Source organism: Caretta caretta, chromosome 19 (genome assembly GCF_965140235.1).
Source record: "Caretta caretta isolate rCarCar2 chromosome 19, rCarCar1.hap1, whole genome shotgun sequence".
NCBI lineage: Eukaryota > Metazoa > Chordata > Testudines > Cheloniidae > Caretta > Caretta caretta.
Genome location: NC_134224.1, coordinates 6,825,036 through 6,842,393, shown reverse-complemented (window position 1 = coordinate 6,842,393; position 17,358 = coordinate 6,825,036). Strand labels below are relative to the sequence as shown.

The 17,358-nt window shown below is 46.4% G+C and overlaps 3 protein-coding genes across 9 annotated transcripts in view; 2 read left to right on the top strand and 1 right to left on the bottom strand.

The window, feature by feature from the left end:
* Window positions 1-5,473, top strand: part of DCDC2B (doublecortin domain containing 2B) — a 14,973-nt gene extending 9,500 nt beyond the window's left edge. For both annotated transcript variants that reach the window (XM_048825539.2, XM_048825538.2), the window contains 3 exons: window positions 359-462; window positions 879-938; window positions 2,252-5,473. In XM_048825539.2, coding sequence (XP_048681496.2) covers window positions 359-462; window positions 879-938; window positions 2,252-2,329 — 242 coding nt within the window. In that variant the 3' untranslated portion in view covers window positions 2,330-5,473. The remainder of the gene's footprint in view (window positions 1-358; window positions 463-878; window positions 939-2,251) is intronic.
* TMEM234 (transmembrane protein 234) overlaps window positions 1-8,751 on the bottom strand; it is a 26,499-nt gene extending 17,748 nt beyond the window's left edge. For 2 of the 6 annotated variants that reach the window (XM_048825548.2, XM_048825547.2), the window contains exons 1-5: window positions 8,702-8,751; window positions 6,196-6,347; window positions 5,587-5,653; window positions 4,921-5,013; window positions 3,633-3,741 (exon numbers count right to left, since the gene is read on the bottom strand). In XM_048825548.2, the coding sequence (XP_048681505.2) occupies window positions 3,671-3,741; window positions 4,921-5,013; window positions 5,587-5,653; window positions 6,196-6,347; window positions 8,702-8,714 (396 nt within the window). In that variant the 5' untranslated portion in view covers window positions 8,715-8,751 and the 3' untranslated portion in view covers window positions 3,633-3,670. Of the gene's footprint in view, window positions 1-2,560; window positions 3,742-4,846; window positions 5,014-5,586; window positions 5,654-6,195; window positions 6,348-8,701 lie in introns of those variants that run through there. The other 4 variants (XM_048825545.2, XM_048825546.2, XM_048825544.2 and 1 more) reach the window with 4 other exon arrangements.
* Window positions 8,723-17,358, top strand: part of EIF3I (eukaryotic translation initiation factor 3 subunit I) — a 9,376-nt gene continuing 740 nt past the window's right edge. The window contains exons 1-10 of the mRNA XM_048825540.2: window positions 8,723-8,828; window positions 9,603-9,695; window positions 10,280-10,367; window positions 12,339-12,404; window positions 13,367-13,516; window positions 13,621-13,748; window positions 14,207-14,317; window positions 14,849-14,938; window positions 16,435-16,508; window positions 16,847-16,939. Of these exons, the coding sequence (XP_048681497.1) occupies window positions 8,826-8,828; window positions 9,603-9,695; window positions 10,280-10,367; window positions 12,339-12,404; window positions 13,367-13,516; window positions 13,621-13,748; window positions 14,207-14,317; window positions 14,849-14,938; window positions 16,435-16,508; window positions 16,847-16,939 (896 nt within the window). The 5' untranslated portion in view covers window positions 8,723-8,825. The remainder of the gene's footprint in view (window positions 8,829-9,602; window positions 9,696-10,279; window positions 10,368-12,338; window positions 12,405-13,366; window positions 13,517-13,620; window positions 13,749-14,206; window positions 14,318-14,848; window positions 14,939-16,434; window positions 16,509-16,846; window positions 16,940-17,358) is intronic.

Genomic DNA, 17,358 nt, shown 5'->3' with positions numbered 1-17,358 from the left:
ATGATTCCACCCCAGAGAGATGAAGGCATGAGGTCTAACAGGGTGTGGGGGGAAGTCTGGGAGACCTAGAAAGGGGACAGAGGTGCAGCTCACCCTGTAACTGTGTCAGGAACATTTTTTTAAATGAGATTTATGAACCGACCCAATGTTTTCTTAATCTGATTTGCTATATAAAATCAAACTCTAAACATGGTTAACAGCTTATTAATGCTATTTCCTCAGTGCTAGCAACATGGCAGGCAGTGATGAAAGACCCCCAGAAACACTAGAATGGACCTAGCCATTCCTATAGCTTAAGCTGCACTAAGACACAGCTAGTGTCTGTGATACCCTCTTAAGATCTTTCTTCTCCTCACAGAAGAGGGAAGTGTCTATAAAGTGAAAGACCCGAGGAAGGAGATGCGAGGTGCCCAGGAAGTTGTGGAGGACGAATACACAAAGATGGAGCTACCTGTTGATCAGGTATGAGATATAACTTTCTCTGGTAAATTACTAAAAGGCTTTTTCTCTCCTGCATTACTGTCTGGGAGCTCAGGCTGCTACTGTGAGATCGGATGAGGATACAAATTTTGTATCTGCGCAGGGCTCTAAATATAGGATCTCAAAGGGAGGGAATCCACTGTCTGCAGCTCATAGCCTGTGAGGCTGCTTCCCCACCTTCCAGATCCTATATCCACCCCCCCCCACCCGGCCATATACAGAGAGTTGATTCTTGTGGATGTGAATCAGATGTGGATCCACACTTTTGCATTTGCACAGGACTCTAGAGATGGCCTTTCTACAGAGCTGTAAGAGTCATACAGCTCTCCAACAGAGCAGAGACTTAAAGATAAAATTGGTTGCCCCTGATTTTTGTCGTTATTTTCTCTCTTCTCCAGAGAGCTGCCAAGACTGTGGAAGAAGTTATACCAAAAAGCGAAATGACTCCTCACAGCAAGGTACTGCTAAACAGTCCAGTATACTTGTAAAGTGTGTGTGTGTGTAAGACGGAGAGTGTGAAAGTAAGCAAGTTAAGATTAGATACCTAAGATGCAACTGGTTTTAATTTAACAGGAGGGTAACTCAGTACAAATTCTTAAACTGACACAAATTTGCTATCCCCTAATTGTGACTTATAAAGCAACTGATACAATAAACTCTTAAAACCAAAATAACTGCACACAGTATCAGGGGAATGCTATGCCACTTACTGTGTGCTATTGTCTCACCTTGTGGAACTGTAGTTGTGGTTACAAACCTTCACTGTAAAAACCTCTTTATCAGAGGCTTAGATTTTGAATGTGTAAAAGATTGACAGCTGAATCTTGGCGTCCTCCAAGGGTGGCGGAAGTTTGGCCTCTGCAGCTGAATGTCTCAGCCTGCAGCTGCCCTAATCTTTAATACTATAATGCAGCCTGTTAAGACTACTGGGGTCCTGATGGTGCAGTGCATGCTGGGACCAAGTTTCTGCAGGTTGCACTTCTATTAAATATGGAGGCAGGAGTATTTTATTTCATATAAATTAGGCATTGCAAGTGGTGCTTTCAGACATGCAAAGTATGGATGCTTGTGGCACACACACAATCAGCTGCTCAACACATTTGTAACAAATCTCTTCAGTCACTTAGCAGCAATAGTCTGAAACTTTTTTCTTTTGCAATGAATAAAATCCCAGTTTTGTGGAGTTTTTATAAAGGTGCCTGCTCTTTGGGGGGAGTAATTTTTCTTATACTAGTTTTCATAAGAATTTCTAGAGTTAATGCATTTTGTCCCATTGCATATGTTATGGGACTGCTCCTGTTCCTTTTTAAGATCAAAGGTAAAATTCAGACTTAAATCGGAGCCGTTCCTAGTTAACATCAGAATAACCTAATGAAGCACTTTGGCCTCTGGGGTGAATTTGGATCCTTGTATTCTGTATTTACTTCACAGGCTGGGGCAGCGTTTCTTTGTCTGCAAAGAGTACCCTGCTGCCTCCTGCAAATGCTGATGTTATTGTAGTTGGCCTTTCATCCACAGACCTCAAAGTGCTATACAAACACTTATTTGAGCCTCATAGCCTTCCTGTGCTGTAGGCAAGAATCCCTAAGCCTATTTTAAAGGTGTTTAGACTGAAGCATGCAGAAGTCTGCGGTCATATAGCAAGTCCATGGCATAGCTGGGAACAGTACCCAGAAATTCTTAATGCCAGACCCTGACTGTAACCACTATACAACACCACGTTAGTTACATTAAAAGTCACTTGTATTGTTTTGTCTTTAAATGGGGAAAGGTTGGGAGCACTGACAGATGGCGGAAGGCCTTGACAATGCAAAATTACGGCAGTGACTCGGAGGAGGAAGAGAACTGAAAGAGCCATTTCTCCGACTGTGTGAAGCTCCAAAGAGTTAATGAAGTGACTGTGATGAAATGGAGATCAAGTTAGCTTTACTCTCTGTGCTGTGGTGGATAACAACATAAGCACCTTGATCAAATCCAAGGATTTTAAAAAATGCTTGTTTTAAACAATAAGAATGCCTTCATTTCCTGGGCTTTGTAAAGCAGGCTTCAGCTGAACAATGAGTCAGACACATTCAAAATATATTTTTAAAAATATAAATTTTAATATAAACACTTTTCTTCCTTTCTTGGGGAAGGTGCTTGGGGAGGAAGATGGGAAATGCCTGGGCCTACGTTTTTTAATTTCCACAGTCAAGGAGCTGGTTTGTATCTGAAATGGGGGGGGAAGGAATTAATTTTTACTGTACAGAATAACTTTTACTCCCCCATGAAAGGGGAGTCCTTCCAAACACCTCTGCAGCAGAGAGACTAGCTGGGTTCTCAGTTAAGTTGTAAGTCTCAATCCGGGAGGGACGTTGGCTCAGAGCATTTGGTGGTAATTTATTATCCAGTAAGTGCTGAACAAGACAAGTTAAGGATAGTCCCAGCTCTAAAGAGCTTACAGTCTAAGAGGCACACACGGAAGAAAAGACATTCTGGAAAAACTGAGGAGGGGATGAGTATGAACCTATCTAGTTTGTTCAGCCTTTGGGTTCTAGAAATAGGGTGATGTAGCAATTAGAGTACAGTGCGGAGTCTGAGTGCAGTAGCTACCTCCGGAAATAAGCTTGGTGAACCATTTTCTGCTGTCCCGTGTCAAATATTCCCCTGATGGATATAAAGGGTTTTTTTTTTCAGATTTTAAAATGTACTATCTAGTGATGAGATGACCCTTCAACTCTGCAACCCAGTACATTTTTTTTTTTTTAACAGAGTAAACTCTGGTTCCAAATCCCTCACTGTGTGGGTGGGAATGTCAACATGTCCATCACGGGGATGTACAATAAATGGAGATTACACCATGGACTCCAGCAGTGTGGAACTTTGGGAGACTTAGAAGGGAGGTTGGAGGAAGATCGGGACACTAATTTTTTGCATAGGATTCTGCACGTAAATTAAGTATTGGGGGCTCAAACCCCAAATATTCAAGGCTTAGTGCCCCCAAAAGAACAAGACCTCAACCTTGGAAAGGCAAAGAGACAACTGTTTTCAGAAATCTTCTTCTTTAGGTATCAAAATTCACCCTTCCACGTTGCCTTGGTTCTAGACCACACCACTGGCAGCTGATCTGGGTCCAGAGAGGCAGGGGTACCTATCCCAAACAATGGCATTACCTTCTGCGCATTCTTTCTTCTTCCACTGTCACGGTCTCTCACTCGTTCACAGAACCAGCTATACATAGACCAACTCCCAAGATAGTAAGCAGCATTCCTACCACTGCTCCTAAGGACATACAAAAATGGGAGGAATTATGAACACTCACCACTAATCAGTTAGGCCTTGTCCTCCGTTCACATGCTACAGTGATGATGTGGTTTGACTAGCTAGATAGAGAGGATCAGAAACATGCTAGTTCTGGATGAATTTCAGTAGCGTTGTTAATAGCAGGTTCTAGACACTCTTCCTCACAGCGGTGCAGAAGTTTGTTTTTAATCTGTTAACTATATTATAAAACTACGGACAGCATAGTGTGTGTGTATAGGAGGCTGGAGCACAGTTCTTAGGAAAAAAGTCCTTGTTTGCTCTAGTCAGGGAAACCTTGTTAACGCTGTGCTAACAATAGCTGTGTTTAAAGACAAATGTAGCTATTAGCATAGGCCTATGGAGCTGGACCTCATCCCAGTCAGTTACAAACAACCTCAAATTTGCAGCCATTTAATGAAGTTATCTAGTGTCACACACTGGACTGAGGGAGGGGATGAGGAAGAAGAATCTTCATTGGTAATTTAGGTTTTTATAGAACATCTTTCTTGGCCCAGAGGGGTGTTCACCAGTTCTGTTCTGCTCACATGTCTTTATTTTGTAAAGGCCTGAACCTGAGGTACGGTTACCCTTAACTCCCATTGACTTGAACTGTACAGGACGCCTCTAAATCTACAAATTTCACCCTCTCTCAACGATAATCCTAGAAAGCTGAATAAGCTGCTATTGGAACAAAATGTCATCACACTTTCAATTTGCTTGGTTTCTTCCCTCCCCTAAAGCACTCACAGGATAACATTCTTACCATCTGGAGCTTACCCCCAGTGTAGCTCCTTAATGTAAAAATATTAAGTTACTACTAGCAGAGTAGAGTTGTCTAAAACCTAGTTTCAAATCCCTCAGTGAGACAACAGCAACTGATGATCACACACAGACTAGTGTTATCTTATATCCATCCATGAGAAGGTAGGATTAACCAGATCATCACTCTGTACATATCTAGGGGAGGGGTCCTCAATAAATCCATCCCCAATTATGATAAGAACTATTTAACTAACCATACATCTTGCCCCTAGCATTACATGATCTAGCTAGAGATCACACCAAACAATGGTAATCTAGATGTTCAAGGTATGGTGCTGAATGCCAAGCTGTGTGCAGAGCACATATATAAAAGCACTGCACTGAAGTATGACTTACTTTTACCACCAATGTCTTCCCCAAGAGTCTTCCCAGTTACTACTGTGACTATCAAAGCCAGAGAGTTACAGAGAGGCACCGCCAGGGACAGGTCTGAAATTGAACAGGGAATGTTGACATGATCAGTTAACCACAGTTTAAAAACTAAATCTTGTAAAAATCACTTTCTCATCACCAATGCAAAACTGCTGCTATCCTGTTATATGTAGGCTTGGAAAGCTTAGATTTTTGTTGATAAACATTGGTTTCACCTTACACACAAACCAATGAAAAAATATTTACAGATAGGCAAAGTGAGAAAAATGCTGCTTGAGAACTTACTGTATTTTAAGGAAATTTACTTTATATATTTTAACATGTGATGTGACAATCTGTTTTAATGATTATAAATATTTAATTTTTTTGCATCTCAAAGGCTGTCATTAAATAATTGCCTGTCACATCCCCCATAATTTTCTGCAATTGTGAAAATTTAAATTGATAAAAATACAAAAAATGTTTAATAATAAATGTCAATGTTATGTCAAAATTAAAAAATAATACATTCTGCCAAGCCTAGATATGTGTAATTGATTTTTTGGCTGGGCCACAGAACTTCCAAAGGATGAAATTGTCTATCCAGCCCCAGCTATCCCACTACACTGAAACATAATGGGAAGGACTAACCTGTGGATGCCAATGTGAGGTAGTAGATTATTGATCCACACTGGTTAAACAGAAATGGCACCATGTACTACAAGGAAAACATAACATATTCAGTCACTGCACATGAAATGACCATATACACAGCATGAATGTTATATGAGGAAGTGAAGCTAGTTGTTAGAGTGGGGAATTAGGAACCAGGACTCATTTGTCCTATTCCTCACTCTAGAAGGAAGTGTGGTCTAGCAGTTAAATCACAGGGCTCTGTTTATGGTTGTGCCACTGACTCCTCGTGTGAATTTGGGTCAGTCTCATAACTTCTCAGTTTCCTAGTCAGTAAAAGAGAGAGAACACTTATTTCACAGGAATGATATGAGGCTGAATTAACTAATGCGTGTAAAGTGCTTTGAAACCCTCATGGGAAAAGTGGTATCATATGCAAGCTAAATGGAATATCACAAAGGATAAAAATTAAATTTCCAATAAAAACCATCAAGCCCAGAGCAGATATAATTAAATGGTCAAGAAAATTAATGTTAAAGCCAGATTAAGCCACAGACATTCAAAACAATCTCCCTCCAGGAGGCCCCCTTGGCACTATCTGAAATGGTTTGGAGGGGGTTCTAATACCTTATAATTGAGGCACAGGAATTTCATCTCTGCAAGCAGCTGCAGCACCCGGTTCCTTTGCTTCACCTTCTCCAGTCCCTCTGTCCCCGTCTTCAAAAATGGGTTTGTCCCTCCCCACAGAATAGCCACTAGGACCAGTGCAGACACTTCCCCTGCAACACAATCACAAACCACCACAGTTCAGGGATTATTTGTGTCCTGTAATATGAGTTTCTCACTTTAGTTCTTACATTATCCCAACTCCGTGGCTGCATGTAGTGCAGGGTGGAACTTGCCATTTGCTCTGCGACTAAACTTGTGTTCTGAACATCAGTCCTGCGTCTGCCACTGTGACCATCAAATTCCTTCACTTTCCCCCTCTCTCCTGTGTTAAAAGCCCAATTGTGGAAAGCACCCAGAACTCCCATTCTACCCTCTCTCTCATCCTTACTGCTCTCTCTAACTCAATGCACTCCCACCTGTTTGGAAGTCTCTCACTCCATGTGAGTCAAACTATCAAATCCTTCTTTAAACCTCGTTTCTTCTATAAAGCCTCCTATGGAATGATCTTACCAACCAACTCTCACAGAAGAACTATAGTCTAAACTAAACTAAAGAACTAAAGTCCCCAGCATAGTATTTGTCTGAGGTCAACTATAAGCTCCTAGGCGTAGGGGTCTTTTCTTACGATGTCTTCTGTAATGTAGCAAGTACATTTAGTGCATCTGTGTCATTAACATAGTGTTATTTACTAAATAACAATCAACCTTAACAATGTTGTGACCAGCTCCCCTACAATAAATGCAACCCAATCATCACATCTGCAAGCACTAAAGAATGAGAGATGTTAAAAAGCTCTGCGCTTTTATGGTGCATTATGTATTTTAGAATAGTGCAAAACACTGAACAGTCCTGTTTGAATGCTGCTGACGGTGCAGTATTTTGCAATAAACGTTACTATGTGATGTTCACGCAGGTTTATTATACATTTATTTGTGCTTCAGTTCTTTTTCTGTCCAGTTACTATTGCAAATTATTCCAGTCCATGAAAGTAGGTTAAATAAACTATCAGTGAGAAAGTTGGGCTCTACATTACTTTAGAGGTCTTGTTAGCAGTGTGTTGTGGCCCAGTCAGTGCTGGCTTGAGATGTGTTGGCACCAAACACAAATCAGTTTACATTTGTGGCACTCCCCCCATGCCACCAGCCTGGAACCATGTAGCATTTGTGCAACCTGCAGCGTGTACTAAGCAAAAGGAGTTGAGCAGCTTTAAAAAACCTGGCTACATCCTGATGCCCTTTAAAGGTGATGTCCTGGGAAGCAGTTGGCACCCGCTCAACGAACAACTGGGCATGTTTGCGTATACAACAGAGGTGGGCAAACTACGGCCCGCGGGACTGTCCTACCCGGCCCCTGAGCTCCTGGGAGGTTTCAGAGTAGCAGCCGTGTTATTCTGTATTTGCAAAAAGAAAAGGAGTATTTGTGGCACCTTAGAGACTAACCAATTTATTTGAGCATAAGCTCAAATACAGAGGCTAGCCCCTGGCACGGGCCGCGCTCTGGGCGGCGGGGCTGCGTGCTCATGCAGGGCAGCGCGTGTGGCTCTGGCCGGGAGGTGCGGCTGCCAGACATGCTGCTCTGAGTGGCATGGTAAGGGGCCCGGGGGGTTGGATAAGGGGCAGGGAGTCCCGGGGGGCAGTCTAGGGATAGGGAGCAGGGGGCGGTTGGATAGGGCAGAGGTTCTGGGTGTGTGTGTGTGTGTGTGTGTCAGGGGATTGGGAACAGGGAGGGTTGGATAGGCGTGGGAGTCCCCGGGGGGGGGCTGTCAGGGGGCGGGGGTGTAAATGGGGTCAGGGCAGTCAGGGGACAAGGAGTGTGTGTGTGTGGGGGGGGGCGGTTGGATGGGTCAGGGGTTCTGAGGGGGGCAGGAAGTGGGAGGGGGCACAAAGGGGGCGGGGGCCAGGCTGTTTGGGGAGGCACAGCCTTCCCTAGCCGGCCCTCCATTCAGTTCTGAAACCCCAAATGTGGCCCTCGGGCCAAAAAGTTTGCCCGCCCTGGTCTACAGGGTCAGTGAAGCCACTGTCTTGGGCCTTCTGTGGCCCCATTACAGACGGGAAGGCTTGTCAATCCCCCGTGGTGCAGGGGGAACTGCCTGCTCTTCCCTTCCTCCGTGGAGCCCCCCCCCACCCTTGGGGACCCCCCCGGCCATCCTCTTCCCCTGCACCCCTAACACTGAGGACCCCCCTGAACCGCACCTTCCCCAGTGGGGAGCCCCCAGCACTGGAAATCCCCTTCGCCTGGGCCCCACACCACGGGGCCCTTCTCGCCCAGGAAGCCCCCCCCGGGGGACCCTCTCCCTTCTCCCTGCACAAGAAGCCCCTGTGCCCCCCCCTCGCCCCGCCCTGGGGGGCCCTTCCCCTCGGGCCCCGCCCCTCCCTCTGGACCACCCTGGGGGGACCCCTCCCCGGGCCGAGCCCTGTCGTGGGGGGTTGGGGGGGGAGGTGGCCCCCGGAAGCAGGAAACTCACCCGCAGAGGCCATGGCGGCTCCCGTTCACTTCCGGCCCGGCCGCGCCCCCTGACCCGGAAGTGGTCCCCCCCTTCCCTTCACGCGGAGCGCTGCGCAGCCTGTTGCCGGGGCTGAGCCGCCGCCATGGTGAGTGCGGGGCCTCCTGGGCTGGGCCCAGCGGGAATTGAGGGGGGGTCTCTGTGGGGAGAGAGGATTCTACCGCCCTTCCCCCCTCCCCGGGCCCGGAGCCCGTCCCCGCGGTGTCGTGCCTCTCCCACCCCCACCCGGGCCTTGCCCGGAGCCCGTCCCCGCGGTGTCGTGCCTCTCCCACCCCCACCCGCGCCTTGCCCGGAGCCCGTCCCCGCGGTGTCGTGCCTCTCCCACCCCCACCCGGGCCTTGCCCGGAGCCCGTCCCCGCGGTGTCGTGCCTCTCCCATCCTCACCCGGCCTGGAGCCCATCCCCGCGGTGCCGTGCCCTCCCTTTTCTCCCCCCTTCTTTCTGGCCCCTCGTGTCTGTGCATCGAATTCAATCCGCAGTCTTTATTGTTTCAGCCTGCTGGGCTCAGAAGTGTCCGGGCTTGTGAGATGACAGATCCCCTTCCAGGGCTTCCCCGCGAGACCTGGCAGCCTGGGAAAATAAACAGCCAGTAATGCTGTGTGGTTTGGGGACTCTGGACTCTGCTAACGTTGACTAACGGGCTCACACCAGGGATGAATTTAGCTCCATCTCTTTGGAGAGATGAGGTTTTCTTATGCAGGTTTCATGGTATAAAACGTGGAAACAGGAGCAAATGGTCTAGCTGTAGTTGTGTTTGATGGAAACTCTGTACTTGTGTATTTGCATAAACTGTAAAGCTCGGAGGTTTGTAATTTTGTTTTAAAATACTGGATTTTTAAAAAAAACGATCTATCTCCCTTTAGAAACCTATACTGTTGCAAGGGCATGAGCGGTCCATTACTCAAATAAAATATAACCGTGAAGGAGACCTACTCTTTACAGTAGCCAAAGATCCTGTAAGTATTCCAGAGCCTTTGAGTTAAGTGTTTCATGTCTCTCGAACTTTTTTTGTGGGGGAGAACTTAAACAGGATTCTAAAAACATGAAAGTTCTTGCAGCCTGTTTAATAGTATGGTGAGGGTGGCACAAACCCATAGCTGAGGTGGTGGGGTCAGTTTTTCGTTCAGCAAGTTATTATGATGACTGCCTTTTGCAAGAGGCTGGGACTTGGGCATTGCCATGAGTTTCTATCTTTCTAACCTATCCCATGGAGAGTTCTCAGTCCTGCATGGTAGCACTATACGGGGTTTGGCTTTTACAGAGACTGTATACAAATTGGTAATTAAGCTGTATTAGATCGTCTGTGTAGTCTGAAAATCCATTTTGTCCAATTTGACCTCTCCACCCTTTAACGTTCCTATCCTACTACCTTTAGTGATGTTGCCCATTAGCTATATTATACCGCATGTGCTCCTGTTTGTATGTGCAGTGATGTAGACTTGAGATTCTCAAAGATGAGACCATATGGAAATAAATTGCATTCACTTATGTCGCAACTTGATCTAAAGTGGATGCTTGACTAATTGTTTTGCTTTCCCAGATTGTCAATGTTTGGTATTCAATCAATGGAGAGAGGCTTGGCACTTACAGTGGCCACACTGGAGCTGTCTGGTGTGTGGATGCAGATTGTATCCTTTGGTGACTGAAACCTGTCTGTCTGCTTGTTTTTGATGATTCTTCTCACGTATGAAGTGGGGTGTTTTTATTGTGGACACTAGGTGGCAGGCACTACAATAAGTGATTTTTATTGCTGGTATCCTGGTCTTTCAATTACTCTCTGCTGGCTTCTCCCTCTCCTTCTCCCCCCACCCATTTAAATAGTAAATGAACTGCGGGCTGTTGTGTTCTACCCTCACTTAGTCAGACATCACTTTTGACTGACTTACTGTGCTCAAAAAGAAAAGGAGTACTTATGGCACCTTAGGGACTAACAAATTTATTTGAGCATAAGCTTTTGTGAGCTACAGCATAAGCTTTTGTGAGCTACAGCTCACTTCATCGGATGCATTCAGTGGAAAATACAGTGGGGAGATTTATATACACAGAGAACGTGAAACAATGGGTGTTACCATACACATGGTAAGGAGAAGGATCAGGTAAGGTGAGCTATTACCAGCAGGAGAGCAGGGGGGGAAGGGGGAAACCTTTTGAAGTGGGGCCATTTCCAGCAGTTGACAAGAATGTCTGACAGGGGGGAATAAACATGGGGAAATAATTTTACTTTGTGTAATGACCCATCCACTCCCAGTCTTTATTCAAGCCTTAATTGTATCCAGTTTGCAAATTAATTCCAATTCAGCAGTCTCTCATTGGAGTCTGTTTTTGAAATTTTTTTGTTGAAGAATTGCAACTTTTAGGTCTGTAATCGAGTGACCAAAGAGATTGAGGTGTTCTCCGACTGGTTTTTGAATGTTATAATTCTTGACGTCTGATTTGTGTCCATTTAGTCTTTTATGTAGAGACTGTCCAGTTTGGCCAATGTACGTGGCAGAGGGCCATTGCTGGCACATGATGGCATTTCTCACATTGGTAGATGTGCAGGTGAACGAGCCTCTGATAGTGGGACTGATGTGATTAGGCGCTATGATGGTGTCCCCTGAATAGATACATGGACACAGTTGGAAACAGGCTTTGTTGCAAGGATAGGTTTCTGGGTTAGCGGTTCTGGTGTGTGGTGTGTGGTTGCTGGTGAGTATTCACTTCAGGTTGTGGGGCTGTCTGTAAGCAAGGACTGGCCTGTCTCCCAAGATCTGTGAAAGTGATGGGTCGTCTTTCAGGATAGGTTGTAGATCCTTGATGATGCGTTGGAGAGGTTTTAGTTGGGGGCTGAAGGTGATGGCTAGTGGCGTTCTGTTATTTTCTTTGTTGGGCCTGTCCTGTAGTAGGTAACTTCTGGGTACTCTTCTGGCTCTGTCAATCTGTTTCTTCACTTCAGCAGGTGGGTACTGTAGCTGTAAGAACGCTTGATAGAGATCTTGTAGGTGTTTGTCTCTGTCTGAGGGGTTGGACCAAATGCGGTTGTATCGTAGAGCTTGGCTGTAGACAATGGATCATGTGGTGTGGTCTGGATGAAAGCTGGAGGCATGTAGGTAGGAATAGCGGTCAGTTGGTTTCCGGTATAGGGTGGTGTTTATGTGACCCTGGACACTACAGTGCTAATAAGCGATGAAGTGGATCTCTTGTGTGGACTGGTCCAGGCTGAGGTTGATGGTGGGACGGAAATTGTTGAAATCATGGTGGTTCACAGTGCTGTGGAGTTCTTAGAAGATGCCTGAATTTCAAAGTGACCGTCTGTCACCAATGCAGATAGGTGATAAAAGTTACATTAGGGCAGGTTTCTTGCATTTAAGAGTTGAGCTCCTTAATGCCCCAGAGCAGGAAATTCAAAGTTATGGTTCCCTCAGCAGCGTAAGTGCCTGGACATAGTATGTTGGAATGGAAGTTATTTCATCTGCATGATTTTTTTTTCTGATTCTAGATAAATACTGTAGCTACTGCATAGCTTGTGTCCTTATGCATCCTAAGGCAAAATGTGGCTATTGGCCTTTTGGGGTGATGGGGTGTGAGAATTTCTTGGCATTCCCTAACTGTTGATGCAGGGGACACAAGACACGTGCTTACTGGCTCTGCAGACAACTCCTGCCGGCTCTGGGACTGTGAAACAGGTAAGACAAGAATATTGGGGTGAGGGGGAGTGTTAAACTCTCTCATTAGAGCATAGTTATATCTATGAAATCTAATTGCCTTGAGCTGAGTGGCAGGGGAATAAGCTAGGATTCTAATTTTACTTTAGGACCACTGGTGAAGATGGGTTTGGTCTCACTCTTACCCTTACCCACTAATAAATATTCTTTCGTAACTCCCTCACCATCCAAACTGGCAGGAAGTAACAGTGTCTGCCCCGAAAAGGCCAGGGACTGCTGGTGCAGATTAGGATTCAGGTGCATTGGGAGACTAGCGTGTGGGTAGCTTGTCCAGACTAATTTGCTTTATCTCTGGCCAGTATCCTAAGTTTCATGAGTGCCTAATTCATCCAGAATTTTAAAGAAAACCATGTATGTGCACCTATGGGTTTCCTGGTCTTGTAAATCATATTTCAGTGGATGAATTGGTGTCGTCCTGTGAGTAGGAAAGGTGTCCAGCAGGAGGTCCACAGAAAGACAGAATGCTTCTGTGACCTATAGAGGAACATCGAGACTCGTTACCAATTAAAGAGATGATGGTGGGGCACTTGTCACAGCTCAGAACAGAACTTGCTGGCCTAGCTAAATACTCAGTGGAAAAATGAGCAATGAGAATAGACAGTTATGTGCGTTAAGTGTTTGACTGATTGATCATAGTTGATGGCAAGACCCAGGCCAAGTTTCCTGTCTTTGCTTAGTGAAATTTTTGTGATTAAACGGATAGTGTTCGCTAATCTTATGACTTGTAAAGATTGGTCCAAGGGAGGATTTTTCACTAGCACTTCGGAAAATTAAGAAGTGCTTCGTACAGACTCTAGCCTGCTCTTGATCTGAGCATTGCATACTGGCCAGCTCAGCACTATGATTCACACTGCAGAAGGGAGGGGCGATGGTAAGGGGTGAGGATATCCTGTGCAATCTAACCGGTTTTGTCCTGTGTCTAGGAAAGCAGCTTGCGTTGGTGAAGACCAACTCAGCTGTGCGAACCTGCGGCTTTGACTTTGGAGGAAACATCATCATGTTCTCCACAGATAAGCAGATGGGTTATCAGTGTTTTGTTAGCTTCTTTGACCTTCGTGACCCCAGCCAGATTGGTAAGGAATTCAAGCAAATACCTGCATGGAAGACGGGGACTGTGGGAAAACTTGGATCACCTGCAAATGAGTCATTTGTCTAACTCTTCCCTTCCTCTCCGCAGAAAGCGACGAGCCTTACATGAAAATCCCATGCAATGAGTCTAAAATCACTAGCGCTGTGTGGGGCCCTCTTGGTGAATTCATCATCGCGGGGCACGAAAATGGAGAGCTGAACCAGTTCAGTGCCAAGGTTATTGTCATGAGGAGCCGTGCTCTCCTCCTCTTTAATTGAGGGCAGAGGGGGTGGGTGCCACAAGATACCTGTAGTGGCCACAGGGAGGAGTGTTGAGCCAGAAGTCAAACCAGTAGCTGCTTGGTGTAGCCAGAAGGCCGCCAGCTGAAGTACATGGCTATGGAGGGCTGGTCTAAACTACTGCTTAAATTGATGTAACTCACATTGCTCAGGGGTGTGAAAAAGATGTAGCTTTCTAGTGTAGACTTACCCTGAATGTCCGTTTGGGCTGCAGTCCAGACATGGATGAGGAGACCATTGCAGAGTGGTGGTTTAGAGCCATAGAGTTTAAGGCCAGAAAGGACCACCATATAATGCACTGAGGATGCTAGGTGTAACATGTGCATGAGGGCTGGTCTGCACCTCTCTCAGCAATGGCTCGGTAGCATTAACTCTGTCTTGCGTTTATGCCCCAGTCAGGGGAGGTCCTTGTGAATGTCAAGGAGCACACCAAGCAGATCAATGACATCCAGACCTCCAGGGACATGACCATGTTTATCACTGCCTCCAAGGACAACTCGGCCAAGGTGAGACCTCCCTTCCCTACCTCAGTGGACCCCACTGATCGATGGGCCTGAGAGCAAACGCAAAAGATATTCCTGCCTTGAATGTCTATTTCCCTCTCCCTAGAAACTTACGGGTAACTATGGAGCCAAGTTTTCTCTGTCTCCAAGTAGACATCTGCTTAGTGGGACAAGCCCAGTAACGAGGCTGGGGGGGATGACGTACCTTGGCCAGATGAACAGGCACAGATGATACAGTGATTTCAAGTGTGCTGTCTCAGGCACAAAGGTGCAGAGGGGGCACCATGTGCTGGTATTTCCCAGTTGTGTGCTCAGATGTGTTTGGGCCTTGGCACCCTTTTGCAAGAGTTGGGAACCTGTCGCTAACTGCTTCAGAGGTGATGGAGTTGCCTGGCACCTGTGGAGGCAAGGCAGAGCTCCAGGGCTTTAGGAGGGGGCTGGCTTTCCACTCCATGCTCCCAGCATTGGGAGCTTGTAAGCGGCTGTTCCCCCCATTCAGCATCAGAATAATCAGCTTTGCCTCTTGCCTTCTAGCTGTTTGACTCCACGACACTTGAGCATCAGAAATCGTTCCGGACCGAGCGGCCTGTCAACTCTGCAGCTCTTTCCCCCATCTTTGATCATGTAAGCTAACTGATACGAATCATTTAGTTTCACTGTGGTCATGTCATAGATGACTTTCTTTCTTTCCCCTGGCCCCCAAGTTGTTCCAGGGGGCTGGGATTCTAGAACAGTATCAAAGTTTGGGTGACAGGATAGGATTTTAGAGTGTAGTTTGTGGGGAGGGAATTGGTGTGGATGCAAGGCATAGATGGGTTTTGGGTGGCTTTCAAGTGGGGCTGTGGGGGCATGTGTTCAAATCGTAGGAATCTTGTAATTAGCTCCTATGATTGGGCCATCTCCATCCTTCAGGGATTAATGCAGGACTGTTCTCCACAGTGCACTCTTCATTGTTTTTCTATGCATCACTCGTGAAGTGTGGGAGGGTTTATGGCTCATTCGTTCATCATCTTCGCTCTGTATGCACCCCTGGTTTGGGTTTAATGGCGTCTTAGTATTGCATCCCAAAGCCTCTTCCCTGTCACCCCTCTAAATCCTAGTATTACATTCCCTTTATGTCGCCTCTGAGATGTTAGGTGAGATCAGGAAGTGCTGATCACATATTTGTGGCAGACTGCTCCATTATCCACCACCCTATACCAGGGAGGGGGAGGTGTAAACTGAAAGAAGACACTTCTCAATTAAAATAATTCCCTCCGGTGTTGCTTCTGACACAGGCAACGTGGAGGGGGGGGAGGGAGATTATTTCGGCTTCCTGAGTGCTGAAATTTGCAGCAGCAACCAGGCAGCTGGGAACCACTCCCCATCTCAGCCTGTCAGGGGAGCAGAGACACTGATGAGCCTGTCCTGTCCTGTGTTGTTTATGCTGGCAATAGCGTAAAAACATCTCCGATATCACAGCACTGGCAGGCAGTACTAGCTAGAGGTCAGTTGTAACATTTCTGTAATATCCCTCCCCTGCTACCAACCCATCCATCTGCAGCGGGTGGGAATGCTAAGGGCAGAGAAGCATTGTAGGACTGGACTGTGCAGTGTGAGAATGGAGACTGGGAGTTTTGAAGAAGCCTACAGGATTTGAGCACCCAGCACTCACTGAATTCCAATGGGAGCTGTGCGCTGAATTCCCTTAGGCGCCTTTGAAAATCCCAACTGAGCAGGGTTCCCATGCCTCTGGCTGGATTGGGAAGTGTGTGTATAAAACAGGTAACATGAAAACACACAGAACTGAGACACTGAACGTTGGACAGGTGACAACCTCACTTCTAGTGCACAAAGAGCCCAGAAACTGACACCATCTCTTGCATTGTGCTGCTGAGTGCTAAGCCTCCTGTTCACGGCTTATTAAATGATCCCCTTTTAACAAATGTGTCTGGGTGGCAAGAAATCCCATGGGAGCTCTTTAATAGTACTGCTCCAGCCACAGATACCAGCTGGGATAGGAGCAAATTTCTCACTAGTCTTTGCTCTGGCTGCTATACGGAGTTTCTAGATCCTGGCTTCCACCAGGTGAGAGTGACTGGAGCAGCATCTGAGAGTGTTTGGCTTCTTCCTATTTGCAGGTAGTATTGGGTGGTGGACAAGAAGCCATGGATGTGACCACAACCTCTACCAGGATTGGCAAATTCGAGGCAAGGTTGGTCTGTCTTGTTCCTTTAAGGCAGAAGGAGATTTGGGTGTGTTTGTAGCAACCTGAAGACACCTCTTCTGGTACAGCTGGAGTAGTGTCACTTGAATGGAAGATTTCAGAGGAACAGCCGTGTTAGTCTGTATTCGCAAAAAGAAAAGGAGTACTTGTGGCACCTTAGAGACTAACCAATTTATTTGAGCATGAGCCAGCTGTAGCTCACGAAAGCTCATGCTCAATTGAATGGAAGAGTTACTCTTTGGGTGAAATGCAGGCCAAACTCTGTTCTGACCTAACCGGAGCTCTGAGCCTCTTGAAATAACCAAAACCCTCTTCTTTGTTCCTAGGTTCTTCCACCTGGGTGTTGAAGAAGAGTTTGGGAGAATCAAGGGTCATTTTGGTCCAATAAACAGTGTTGCTTTCCATCCTGACGGAAAGAGGTAGGGATCTCGCTGGGGTTCCCCAGGCTTTTGAAAACCAATGGTGGTGCTGACTGAAATGCTGGCTAGGGTCAGGCATGTGCTAGATGCATTTTCCCTCTACAGTACAGTTAGGCCTCACCTGCTTCCCTGTAGCACCCAGCTAAACTCTGCGAATAGACCTCAGTTCTGACCTGCAGCACCCTCGGTTTGGTCGCATCATGGACTCCTCATGCAGATGTACACCATCCCTGCTGTTCCAATACCAGTCCCCCTCCTCTTGGCCTTAGGGTTCTCTACATCTCAACTAGTACACCCTACCTGCCCTGAAGGGGGAGGGCCAGCCTCTCTGGAAGTATTGGCCCTTGGTTAAGATCTAATATAGTAATCTTAGTATGGGAGCCAGCCTGTCCTAGCAGAGGGGACAGATGATTCCAATA